The following is a 13076-nucleotide window of genomic DNA, read 5'->3' as shown; positions in this document are numbered from 1 at the left end:
CATTTTTACATGCTTTTTTTTCGCCCTCCCCAGGCTCCAGAGGCTTTATAGGAGCCTGGGGAGGGTGAAAAGAGCCCCCCCCCCCCCCCGAGGCTTCAGGGACCGTCCGGAGGCTTCCCTGAAGCCTTCGGAACGCTTAAAACGACCCTCCGAGCAACCCGGAAGTCACTTCCAGTTTCCTATAAAGCCTCTGGAGCCTGGGGATGGCGAAAAATAGCTTTTAAAAAGGTGAACTCAGCTGACAGGGCAGCGCCTCACGTGCCCTGACAAATGGCTCCACGTGCCACTTGTGGCACGCGTGCCATAGGTTCGCCATCACTGGTATAGGGTTTCCTGCCTAGACGGGGTTGGACTAGAATACCTCCAAGGTCCCTTCCAACTCTGCTATTGTATTGTAACCTTCTTGGATGAGAAGCGAAACATCCTCAAAGAAAAACCAGAAAGTCCAGTTTTCTCTTGGAAAAAAAAGCACCTTTGGGATGTTCATAAATGTCAGCTCGTAAATTAATTAGGGCATCTTTTGGAAACCTAACACACATCTTGCCTTGGATGTTTTTGCCCATTGAGTGAATCCAACGCATTGCTGCTTGCTCAACAAACCAAGGTTTAAACGCGGCTTACGTTTGATGTGCGATCCCAACCTTGCTCTCTTAGGTAAAAATCCAAACATTTCATTTTTCTCCTCAATTTCTCAGCTCTGCCATTTGGGCCAGGCAAGCGTGATTTATTGCACACAACATTTTAATCTCTAAGCTTTACAGCGCACCGGGTAGATTTATAAGGCAATCCACAAGATCGTAATTTTTAGCCCAGGCAGAGGTCCCACACGCACATCGACGTAGGGACGACAAAGGAAAAGAGATAAATAAAATATGGTAATAAAGCCGTGAGATGCTAAAACAGCCACAGAGACCTATAGGATTAAATGCCAAGGAAACCATAAAACAGTGTGCTCCTTCTGTTTAATTAAAAGCCCCAGAGAAAATAATTGCTTTACTCTGGTGCCTCAATTAATGGCTGCAGTTTTATTTTGCCTGAAAGGGCATGGGATTCTCTTAAAACCTAGAATGGGGAGGGGCCCCTCGAAGTCATCTAGTCCAACCCTCACTTTGGGCAGGGATCAAAGTACCCTAGATATTTTATTTGATTATTTTATTGGTTTAATTTTTATTTTATTATTTTTTTTATTTCAACATTTCATTTTATTTTATTATTTTACTTTACTTCATTTTACTTCATTTTACTTGATATTATTTTACTTTACTATTTTATTTATTTATTGTAAACATCTCAAGGCAGATAGTATATTTAATCATCATCCCTCCTATTATTATTTTATTTTATTTTTAATTGTTTTTTATTTTATTTCATTACATTATTTCAACATTTTATTTTATTATTTTATTTTACTTGATTTTACTTGATATTCTTTTACTTGATATTCTTTTACTTGATATTATTTTACTTTACTATTTTATTTATTTATTTATTCATTCATTCATTCATTTATTGTAAACAACTCAAGGCAGATAATGTATTTAATTCTCATCTCTCCTATTTTCCCAACAACAATAACCCTGTGAGATGGATTGCGTTGAAATAGGGACTGGCCCAAAGTCACCCAGTTAGCTCTCATGCCTAAGATGAAACTAGAACTCCCTGTCTCTTGGTGATTGGCCCAAAGTCACCCAGTTGGCTCTCATACCTAAGATGAAACTAGAACTCCCTGTCTCTTGGTGATTGGCCCAAAGTCACCCAGTTGGCTCTCATGCCTAAGATGAAACTAGAACTCCCTGTCTCTTGGTGATTGGCCCAAAGTCACCCAGTTGGCTCTCATGCCTAAGGTGGGACTAGAACTCCCTGTCTCTTGGTGATTGGCCCAAAGTCACCCAGTTGGCTCTCATGCCTAAGATGAAACTAGAACTCCCTGTCTCTTGGTGATTGGCCCAAAGTCACCCAGTTGTCTCTCGTGCCTAAGATGAAATTAGAACTCCCTGTCTCTTGGTGATTGGCCCAAAGTCACCCAGTTGGCTCTCATGCCTAAGGTGGGACTAGAACTCCCTGTCTCTTGGTGATTGGCCCAAAGTCACCCAGTTGGCTCTCATGCCTAAGATGAAACTAGAACTCCTTGTCTCTTGGTGATTGGCCCAAAGTCACCCAGTTGGCTCTCATGCCTAAGATGAAACTAGAACTCCCTGTCTCTTGGTGATTGGCCCAAAGTCACCCAGTTGGCTCTCATGCCTAAGGTGGGACTAGAACTCACTGTCTCTTGGTGATTGGCCCAAAGTCACCCAGTTAGCTCTCATGCCTAAGATGAAACTAGAACTCCCTGTCTCTTGGTGATTGGCCCAAAGTCACCCAGTTGGCTCCCATGCCTAAGATGAAACTAGAACTCCCTGTCTCTTGGTGATTGGCCCAAAGTCACCCAGTTAGCTCTCATGCCTAAGATGAAACTAGAACTCCCTGTCTCTTGGTGATTGGCCCAAAGTCACCCAGTTGGCTCTCATGCCTAAGGTGGGACTAGAACTCACTGTCTCTTGGTGATTGGCCCAAAGTCACCCAGTTGGCTCTCATGCCTAAGATGAAACTAGAACACCCTGTCTCCTGGTGATTGGCCCAAAGTCACCCAGTTGGCTCTCATGCCTAAGATGAAACTAGAACACCCTGTCTCTTGGTGATTGGCCCAAAGTCACCCAGTTGGCTCTCATGCCTAAGATGAAACTAGAACTCCCTGTCTCTTGGTGATTGGCCCAAAGTCACCCAGTTGGCTCTCATGCCTAAGGTGGGACTAGAACTCCCTGTCTCTTGGTGATTGGCCCAAAGTCACCCAGTTGGCTCTCATGCCTAAGATGAAACTAGAACTCCCTGTCTCTTGGTGATTGGCCCAAAGTCACCCAGTTGTCTCTCGTGCCTAAGATGAAATTAGAACTCCCTGTCTCTTGGTGATTGGCCCAAAGTCACCCAGTTGGCTCTCATGCCTAAGGTGGGACTAGAACTCCCTGTCTCTTGGTGATTGGCCCAAAGTCACCCAGTTGGCTCTCATGCCTAAGATGAAACTAGAACTCCTTGTCTCTTGGTGATTGGCCCAAAGTCACCCAGTTGGCTCTCATGCCTAAGATGAAACTAGAACTCCCTGTCTCTTGGTGATTGGCCCAAAGTCACCCAGTTGGCTCTCATGCCTAAGGTGGGACTAGAACTCACTGTCTCTTGGTGATTGGCCCAAAGTCACCCAGTTAGCTCTCATGCCTAAGATGAAACTAGAACTCCCTGTCTCTTGGTGATTGGCCCAAAGTCACCCAGTTGGCTCCCATGCCTAAGATGAAACTAGAACTCCCTGTCTCTTGGTGATTGGCCCAAAGTCACCCAGTTAGCTCTCATGCCTAAGATGAAACTAGAACTCCCTGTCTCTTGGTGATTGGCCCAAAGTCACCCAGTTGGCTCTCATGCCTAAGGTGGGACTAGAACTCACTGTCTCTTGGTGATTGGCCCAAAGTCACCCAGTTGGCTCTCATGCCTAAGATGAAACTAGAACACCCTGTCTCCTGGTGATTGGCCCAAAGTCACCCAGTTGGCTCTCATGCCTAAGATGAAACTAGAACACCCTGTCTCTTGGTGATTGGCCCAAAGTCACCCAGTTAGCTCTCATGCCTAAGATGAAACTAGAACTCCCTGTCTCTTGGTGATTGGCCCAAAGTCACCCAGTTGGCTCTCATGCCTAAGGTGGGACTAGAACTCCCTGTCTCTTGGTGATTGGCCCAAAGTCACCCAGTTGGCTCTCATGCCTAAGATGAAACTAGAACACCCTGTCTCCTGGTGATTGGCCCAAAGTCACCCAGTTGGCTCTCATGCCTAAGATGAAACTAGAACTCCCTGTCTCTTGGTGATTGGCCCAAAGTCACCCAGGTAGCTCTCATGCCTAAGATGAAACTAGAACTCCCTGTCTCTTGGTGATTGGCCCAAAGTCACCCAGTTGGCTCTCATGCCTAAGGTGGGACTAGAACTCACTGTCTCTTGGTGATTGGCCCAAAGTCACCCAGTTAGCTCTCATGCCTAAGATGAAACTAGAACTCCCTGTCTCTTGGTGATTGGCCCAAAGTCACCCAGTTGGCTCTCATGCCTAAGATGAAACTAGAACTCCCTGTCTCTTGGTGATTGGCCCAAAGTCACCCAGTTAGCTCTCATGCCTAAGATGAAACTAGAACTCCCTGTCTCTTGGTGATTGGCCCAAAGTCACCCAGTTGGCTCTCATGCCTAAGGTGGGACTAGAACTCACTGTCTCTTGGTGATTGGCCCAAAGTCACCCAGTTGGCTCTCATGCCTAAGATGAAACTAGAACACCCTGTCTCCTGGTGATTGGCCCAAAGTCACCCAGTTGGCTCTCATGCCTAAGATGAAACTAGAACACCCTGTCTCCTGGTGATTGGCCCAAAGTCACCCAGTTGGCTCTCATGCCTAAGATGAAAGTAGAACTCCCTGTCTCTTGGTGATTGGCCCAAAGTCACCCAGTTGGCTCTCATGCGTAAGGTGGGACTAGAACTCACTGTCTCCTGGTGATTGGCCCAAAGTCACCCAGTTGGCTCTCATGCCTAAGGTGGGACTAGAACTCCCTGTCTCCTGGTGATTGGCCCAAAGTCACCCAGTTGGCTCTCATGCCTAAGATGAAACTAGAACTCACTGTCTCCTGGTGATTGGCCCAAAGTCACCCAGTTGGCTCTCATGCCTAAGGTGGGACTAGAACTCACTGTCTCCTGGTGATTTGCCCAAAGTCACCCAGATGGCTTTCATGCCTAAGGTGGAACTAGAACTCACTGTCTCCTGGTGATTGCCCCAAAGTCACCCAGATAGCTTTCATGCCTAAGGTGGAACTAGAACTCACCCTCTCCTGGTAGTTGGACCAAACTCACCAATAGGTGAGTCCGACCTGAAACAGGAGGAAGAAACTTTGAGACAGCTTCTGACTTGGATTCTAAGAATCCAATGGAGTCTCAGATATTATACAGGTGGTCGTTCTCAACTTACCACTTGCTGTCCAAAGTACCAGAAGGCAGGACAAGAAACAACGGATGGGAAATAATCAAGGAGAGAGGCAATCTGGAATTAAGGAGAAACTTCCTAACAGTGAGGACAATGTACCAGTGGAACAGCTTGCCACCAGAAATTGTGTGTGCTCCATGACTGGAGAAAAGCCACCTGTCTGGAATGGTGTAAGGCAGGGGGGTCCAAACCTGGGAACTTTAAGACTTGTGGACTTCAACTCCCAGAATTCCCCAGCCAGCATGGCTGGCTGGGGAATTCTGGGAGTTGAAGTCCACAAGTCTTAAAGTTCCCAAGTTTGGACACCCCTGATCTAATGTCTACCTCTTATCTCAAACCATTGATAAAACCTTTTCCACGTTGAATAGTATTTGAATAGTATCTGAATAGTATCTCCTGCTCTGACCCAGGCTTCCCCAGCAGTACGAAGTCGAGTCCTCGTCCTGATTCACCCCTTTTATTTAATTGGCCGTGAATTCCTCTCCAACAAAGTCTTTCCTCTCCCACCCTCTTTCAAGATAGTTCACAATTACCAACCTTTATCAGGCATGGCTGGCTGGGGAATTCTGGGAGTTGAAGTCCACAAGTCTTAAAGTTCCCAAGTTTGGACACCCCTGGTGTAAGGTCTCCTGTTTGAGCAGGGGGCTGGACTAGAAGACCTCCAAGGTCCCTTCGAACTCTGTTATTCTGTTCTTATCTAAAGCCTGACTTTTGGCCCAGCTAACAGAACTGGAATGTTTTTCTTTGCAGCTACTTGAAACCGGACAAGGACAAGAAATCGAAGCATAAGACGGCCGTGAAGAAGAAAACGCTCAATCCGGAATTTAATGAGGTATGTCCGCCAGGATATTTTCTGTGCCAAAGGGTGAGATTTGGGCTGGATGGAATCTAACTGTAAGCCTACCTCTGAAATGGTAACCAGGATGGAGCAGCAAACATTTTTTTAAATATCTCTAGATATATGTGCAAGCCTTTCTCTGAAACGATGAGTAGAAATAGAGCAGCAAATCTGTTGGCCACTTTAAGACGGGTCCCAGAATTCTCCAGCTGGCTGGTGGGAATTGAAGTCCACTCTGTCAGCATTCCAAACAGCATCCAAAAGTAAATCAGAGTCCGAGGCAAAATATTGCTCAAAGTCCCAATTGATGAAGAGAGCCATGTTGGCACATCTGGGAAAACCTGAATCTGAAAGCTTCCCGGTTTTCCCCACCCAGTTGAAAGTTCAAGATCTTGCCCCCCACACCCACAAGTCCATCCCATGGTCCAATCTCCTACTCCCATGCTGGCAGTTCCACCCATCTAGTTCCGGTCAGGTGCAGAGACAAAGGATGACCTTGGCTTTCTGAAAAGAATGTTGTTATGGCTACCTATCATCTAACTCCTTACAATCCCCACCTCCCATTTTCCCACAATAGAAAAAAGCATAGTAGAATAATAGAAAGTGTGGCAGGCCACAGATCCACAAGAAAAGACGGCTGCAGGCCTGACACGCTCATCTTCAAATGGTAAAGGTTGAGAAAGACTTTTCTAACTAATATTCAAAAGAACAGAATTACAGAGTCACAAGGGACCTTGGAGGTCTTCTAGTCCAACCCTCTGCTGAAGCAGGAGACAAATGGCTCTCCAATCTCTTCTTTAAAACCTCCAGTGATGGAACATTCACAACTTCTGGAGGCCAGCTGTTCCACTAGTTATTTCGGCTGTGGCTCTACCTCTGGGGTGTCAAACTTGATTTCATTGAGGGCTGCATCAGAGTTGGGTTTGAACTTGGGGGTGGGCATGGCCAGGTTGGACTTAGCCTTCGACATCACTCATGTCTGGGGTGCCAGAAGTGGGTTTCTACTGGTTCAGCCGAGTAGGTAGTAATTCGGCCGGACACGCGCCCAAACCAGTGCTATCCTTGATTTTCTTTTTCTTTTTTCAGAAAATTTTTATTTTTTTATTCTCTTACGTACCATTTTAAGTATACATTCTTCTTCTTTACATTTATCATTCTTATACATTTATTATTTCATTTAATAGGTTGTAACATACAGTTTGGGTTGCTCTGTTTACCATCCCTTTCTCCTGTTGTAACACCACCTTATTTTCCCTTTCTTTTCTCCCTCCCTCCCTTCTCTACTTCCTTCCTTCCTCCTCTCCTTCCCCTTCCTTTTTCCCTTACCTTTCTCCTACTCTTCCTCTTCCCCTTCCTAACCTCTCTCCTTCTCTTTCTCTCCCTTCGATCCTTCTCTCCTTCCCCTTCCTTCTTCCCTTCCCTTTCTCCTACTCTTCCTCTTCCCCTTCCTACCCTCTCTCCTTCTCTTTCTCTCCCATCCGTCCTCCTCTCCTTCCCCTTCCTTCTTCCCTTCCCTTTCTCCTACTCTTCCTCTTCCCCTTCCTACCCTCTCTCCTTCTCTTTCTCTCCCTTCCATCCTCCTCTCCTTCCCCTTCCTTCTTCCCTTCCCTTTCTCCTACTCTTCCTCTTCCCCTTCCTACCTCTCTCCTTCTCTTTCTCTCCCATCCGTCCTCCTCTCCTTCCCCTTCCTTCTTCCCTTCCCTTTCTCCTACTCTTCCTCTTCCCCTTCCTACCCTCTCTCCTTCTCTTTCTCTCCCATCCGTCCTCCTCTCCTTCCCCTTCCTTCTTCCCTTCCCTTTCTCCTACTCTTCCTCTTCCCCTTCCTACCCTCTCTCCTTCTCTTTCTCTCCCTTCCATCCTCCTCTCCTTCCCCTTCCTTCTTCCCTTCCCTTTCTCCTACTCTTCCTCTTCCCCTTCCTACCCTCTCTCCTTCTCTTTCTCTCCCTTCCATCCTTCTCTCCTTCCCCTTCCTTCTTCCCTTCCCTTTCTCCTACTCTTCCTCTTCCCCTTCCTACCTCTCTCCTTCTCTTTCTCTCCCATCCGTCCTCCTCTCCTTCCCCTTCCTTCTTCCCTTCCCTTTCTCCTACTCTTCCTCTTCCCCTTCCTAACCTCTCTCCTTCTCTTTCTCTCCCTTCCATCCTCCTCTCCTTCCCGTTCCTTCTTCCCTTCCCTTTCTCCTACTCTTCCTCTTCCCCTTCCTACCCCCTCTCCTTCTCTTTCTCTCCCTTCGATCCTTCTCTCCTTCCCCTTCCTTCTTCCCTTCCCTTTCTCCTACTCTTCCTCTTCCCCTTCCTAACCTCTCTCCTTCTCTTTCTCTCCCTTCCATCCTCCTCTCCTTCCCCTTCCTTCTTCCCTTCCCTTTCTCCTACTCCTACTCTTTCTCTTCCCCTTCCTACCCCCTCTCCTTCTCTTTCTCTCCCTTCCATCCTCCTCTCCTTCCCCTTCCTTCTTCCCTTCCCTTTCTCCTACTCTTCCTCTTCCCCTTCCTACCCCCTCTCCTTCTCTTTCTCTCCCTTCCATCCTCCTCTCCTTCCCCTTCCTTCTTCCCTTCCCTTTCTCCTACTCTTCCTCTTCCCCTTCCTACCTCTCTCCTTCTCTTTCTCTCCCATCCGTCCCCCTCTCCTTCCCCTTCCTTCTTCCCTTCCCTTTCTCCTACTCTTCCTCTTCCCCTTCCTACCCCCTCTCCTTCTCTTTCTCTCCCTTCGATCCTTCTCTCCTTCCCCTTCCTTCTTCCCTTCCCTTTCTCCTACTCTTCCTCTTCCCCTTCCTAACCTCTCTCCTTCTCTTTCTCTCCCTTCCATCCTCCTCTCCTTCCCCTTCCTTCTTCCCTTCCCTTTCTCCTACTCCTACTCTTTCTCTTCCCCTTCCTACCCTCTCTCCTTCTCTTTCTCTCCCTTCCATCCTCCTCTCCTTCCCCTTCCTTCTTCCCTTCCCTTTCTCCTACTCTTCCTCTTCCCCTTCCTAACCTCTCTCCTTCTCTTTCTCTCCCTTCGATCCTTCTCTCCTTCCCCTTCCTTCTTCCCTTCCCTTTCTCCTACTCCTACTCTTCCCCTTCCTAACCTCTCTCCTTCTCTTTCTCTCCCTTCGATCCTTCTCTCCTTCCCCTTCCTTCTTCCCTTCCCTTTCTCCTACTCTTCCTCTTCCCCTTCCTACCCCCTCTCCTTCTCTTTCTCTCCCTTCCATCCTTCTCTCCTTCCCCTTCCTTCTTCCCTTCCCTTTCTCCTACTCTTCCTCTTCCCCTTCCTACCTCTCTCCTTCTCTTTCTCTCCCATCCGTCCTCCTCTCCTTCCCCTTCCTTCTTCCCTTCCCTTTCTCCTACTCCTACTCTTTCTCTTCCCCTTCCTACCCCCTCTCCTTCTCTTTCTCTCCCTTCCATCCTCCTCTCCTTCCCCTTCCTTCTTCCCTTCCCTTTCTCCTACTCTTCCTCTTCCCCTTCCTACCCCCTCTCCTTCTCTTTCTCTCCCTTCGATCCTTCTCTCCTTCCCCTTCCTTCTTCCCTTCCCTTTCTCCTACTCTTCCTCTTCCCCTTCCTAACCTCTCTCCTTCTCTTTCTCTCCCTTCCATCCTCCTCTCCTTCCCCTTCCTTCTTCCCTTCCCTTTCTCCTACTCCTACTCTTTCTCTTCCCCTTCCTACCCTCTCTCCTTCTCTTTCTCTCCCTTCCATCCTCCTCTCCTTCCCCTTCCTTCCCTTTCTCCTACTCTTCCTCTTCCCCTTCCTAACCTCTCTCCTTCTCTTTCTCTCCCTTCGATCCTTCTCTCCTTCCCCTTCCTTCTTCCCTTCCCTTTCTCCTACTCCTACTCTTCCCCTTCCTAACCTCTCTCCTTCTCTTTCTCTCCCTTCGATCCTTCTCTCCTTCCCCTTCCTTCTTCCCTTCCCTTTCTCCTACTCTTCCTCTTCCCCTTCCTACCCCCTCTCCTTCTCTTTCTCTCCCTTCCATCCTTCTCTCCTTCCCCTTCCTTCTTCCCTTCCCTTTCTCCTACTCTTCCTCTTCCCCTTCCTACCTCTCTCCTTCTCTTTCTCTCCCATCCGTCCTCCTCTCCTTCCCCTTCCTTCTTCCCTTCCCTTTCTCCTACTCCTACTCTTTCTCTTCCCCTTCCTACCCTCTCTCCTTCTCTTTCTCTCCCTTCCATCCTCCTCTCCTTACCTCTTTCTTCTTTCCCCCCGTCTTCCTTTCATTCTCTCCTCCTTTCTCTCTTTCTTTTCTATTACTGTAGATGTCTCCTTCAGGTCTCCGTTTATGTTTCCTTGGGATGGTATTTCAGCAAACCCAAATATAATTTGATATCAGTTCTTATTCCCTTACCTTCGCGAATCTATCCTAACTATATTTCCCACACACACACACTTTGTATCTCGCTGTTGTATATATACTTATATATTTAATATTTTCTTTTCTGTATTCCCCTTCTTTTCCCCCTTTTCCATTTAACAGTGCATCTCCTGGGTTCTGTATCTTTTTCCCACTTTCTTTTCTAGCTTCCTTTCTCTAGCCAATCATAAAATCTTGCCCAGGTCTTGAAGTACTCCGATTCCTCTTTATCCTTTAGTTTCATTGTCAACCTATTCATCTCTGCATAATCTAATATCTTTTTTACTATCTCTTCAACTGTTGGTAGCTTATTTAGTTTCCAATTTTGGGCAAATACGATTCTCTCTGTTGTAGTTACATGTATAATCAAATAGGTATCCTCTTTCTTGAATTTCTCTGGGATAATACCTAGTAAAAATATCTCTGGTCTGAATTCTATTTCTTGTTGTAACATTTTCTTTAACCATAGTCTTATCTTAGTGCAATATTTCCCTGCTTCTGCACATGTCCACCACATATGATAATAGGAACCTATTGCTTGTTGACACTTCCAACATTTCGCTGATTTAATACAATACAATACTGTTCCTGCCAGCTTGGTGTCATCTGCAAATTTGATGAGTTCCCCATTTATTCCCTCATCCAAATCATTGATGAAGATGTTGAAGAGTACTGGGCCTAAAACAGAGCCTTGGGGTACTCCACTGCATACTTCCCTCCATGTAGATGCAGTTCCATTGAGGACTACACGTTGAGTGCGGTTGGTCAGCCAGTTACGAATCCATCTGGTGGTGATGCTGTCCAACCCACTTTTTTCTACTTTATCTAGTAGTAGGTTATTGTCTACCTTATCAAAAGCCTTACTGAAGTCCAAGTAAACTATATCAGCGGCATTCCTCTGGTCCACTAATGTTGTCACTTTGTCTTCTAGTCCAACCCCCTGCCTAGGCAGGAAACCCTATACCGTTTCAGACAGATGGCTATCCAGCATCTTCTTAAAGACTTCCAGTGTTGGGCCATTCACAACTTCTGGAGGCAACTTCTGTTCCACTGATTAATTCTTCTAACTGTCAGGAAATTCCTCCTAAGTTGCTTCTCTCCTTGATTAGTTTCCACCCATTGCTTCTTGTTCTACCCTCAGGTGCCTTGGAGAATAGTTTGACTCCCTCTTCTTTGTGGAAACCCCTGAGATATTGGAAGACTGCTATCATGTCTCCCCTAGTCCGTCTTTTCATTAAACTAGACATACCCAGTTCCTGCAACCGTTCTTCATATGTTTTAGTCTCCAGTCCCCTGTCTTTAAGCATCTTTGATTTTCTGTTGTGCACATGCACAGAACAATCTTCAGTGAAAAAATTTAATATTTTTCCTTTTTAAATGTTGTGTGTGTGTGCAGACTTTTAGGTGCGAATGTGCCCGCGAATGAAAAAAATATGCGTGCTGAAGTAGTAATGCCAGCAGGAACCCACCTCTGGGAGGGGGGGCTGTGGTGACCCAAGTGCTCTGCCAGCGAAAACGGGCTTCCCAGCTCCATTTTTGGCTGCACGGCCTCTTGCAATCCTCTGCCAGGGGAAATGGAGTTGGGAGGGCTGCACGAAGCCCTCCCGAGCTCCGTTTTCGCTGGCATAGGCACTGCGGGCCGGTCCTTCACTGTTTCTAGGGCAGCCCCCGCGGGCCAAATCTAAGTACCCTGCGGGCTGCATCTATCCCCTGGACTTTGAGTTTGATACCCCTGTTCTACCTCGTGGGATCATATCTTACCAGACCACCAGGGCAAAAATAGTTAACCTTGTAGACTTCTTGATGGCTCCAGGATTAAAATGTGGCTCTTGATGTTCTTGGACCTTAGATGTGGGTTTTTGGTCGATATTTCATCATCGGTGTGTTGGAAGAAATGTCCTTCTGGGTTCAGCTCCAAGTGGGGGGAAAAGACACTGGAAACACGGAGGCTGCTTGGAAAGATGGTTTTAATGGTGGAGAGGATCCCATGGTTTGAGCTCCTGAACAGAAAAAGGGGATCAGATGCTTCCAGATGTTGGGTGAAGAAGCAAAAAGGGACCGAGATGCTGAAAGTCCCTGGTTTCGTGCCCTCTCTGGGCTTTTGAATTTGAGCTTGTATTCTGATGGGTTGTCAGACTCCCATGGGGCCATGCAGGGCCAACTCTGTAGGCCCGGGATGGCGAACCTATGGCACGCGTGCCACAGGTGACACGTGGAGCCATTTGTCAGGGCACGCGAGGCGTTGCCCTGTCAGCTGGCCAGCATGAATGCGCGCACTGGCCAGCTGACTTTGGCCTTTTTATGACACCATTTTTTGCCCGCCCCAGAGGCTTTACAGGAGCCTGGGGAGAGCGAAAACAGCCTCCCCACCCACCGGGAGGCCCGCAGAGGCTTCAGGAGCTTCCCTGAAGCTTCCGGAGCGCAAAAAGCCGCCCCTATGGGCAAACCGGAAGTTCAGCAACAGACTTCCGGTTTGCCCCTAGGGCCGGTTTTAGCCCTCCGGAGCCTTCAGAGGCCTCCCTGAAAGCTTTGGAGGGCAAAAAACAACCCTACAAGCAAACTGGAAATCCATTCCCGAACTTCCGGTTTGCCCGTAGGGCAGTTTTTTGTGCTCTGCAAGCTTCAGGGGCCTTCCGGAAGCTTCCCTGAAGGCTCTGGAGAGCGAAAAAAAGACCCTACCAACAAACCGAAAATCGCTTTGCTTGTAGGGTCATTTTTCGTCCTCTGGAGCCTTCAGGGAAGCCTCCGGAAGGTCCCTGAAGGCTCCAGAGGGCTAAAACCGGCCCTACGAGCAAACCGGAAGCCCGTTCCTGAAGTTCTAGTTTGCCCGTAGGGCCGTTTGTTTGCGCTCCGGAGGCTTTAGGGAAGCTCCTGAAGCCTCCGTAGGGCCTCGG

General features: G+C 47.6%; 1 protein-coding gene across 1 annotated transcript in view; it reads left to right on the top strand.

Annotated features, from left to right (window-relative positions):
• Nucleotides 1-13076, top strand: part of DOC2B (double C2 domain beta) — a 180966-nt gene that overhangs the window by 164350 nt on the left and 3540 nt on the right. Inside the window, exon 8 of the mRNA XM_081945470.1 lies at nt 5785-5866. Within this exon, the coding sequence (XP_081801596.1) occupies nt 5785-5866 (82 nt within the window). The remainder of the gene's footprint in view (nt 1-5784; nt 5867-13076) is intronic.

Source organism: Natrix helvetica (assembly GCF_964273705.1).
Source record: "Natrix helvetica genome assembly, chromosome: 2".
In the NCBI taxonomy this organism is placed as follows: Eukaryota; Metazoa; Chordata; class Lepidosauria; order Squamata; family Natricidae; genus Natrix; species Natrix helvetica.
This window is presented reverse-complemented; position numbering and strand designations above follow the sequence as displayed.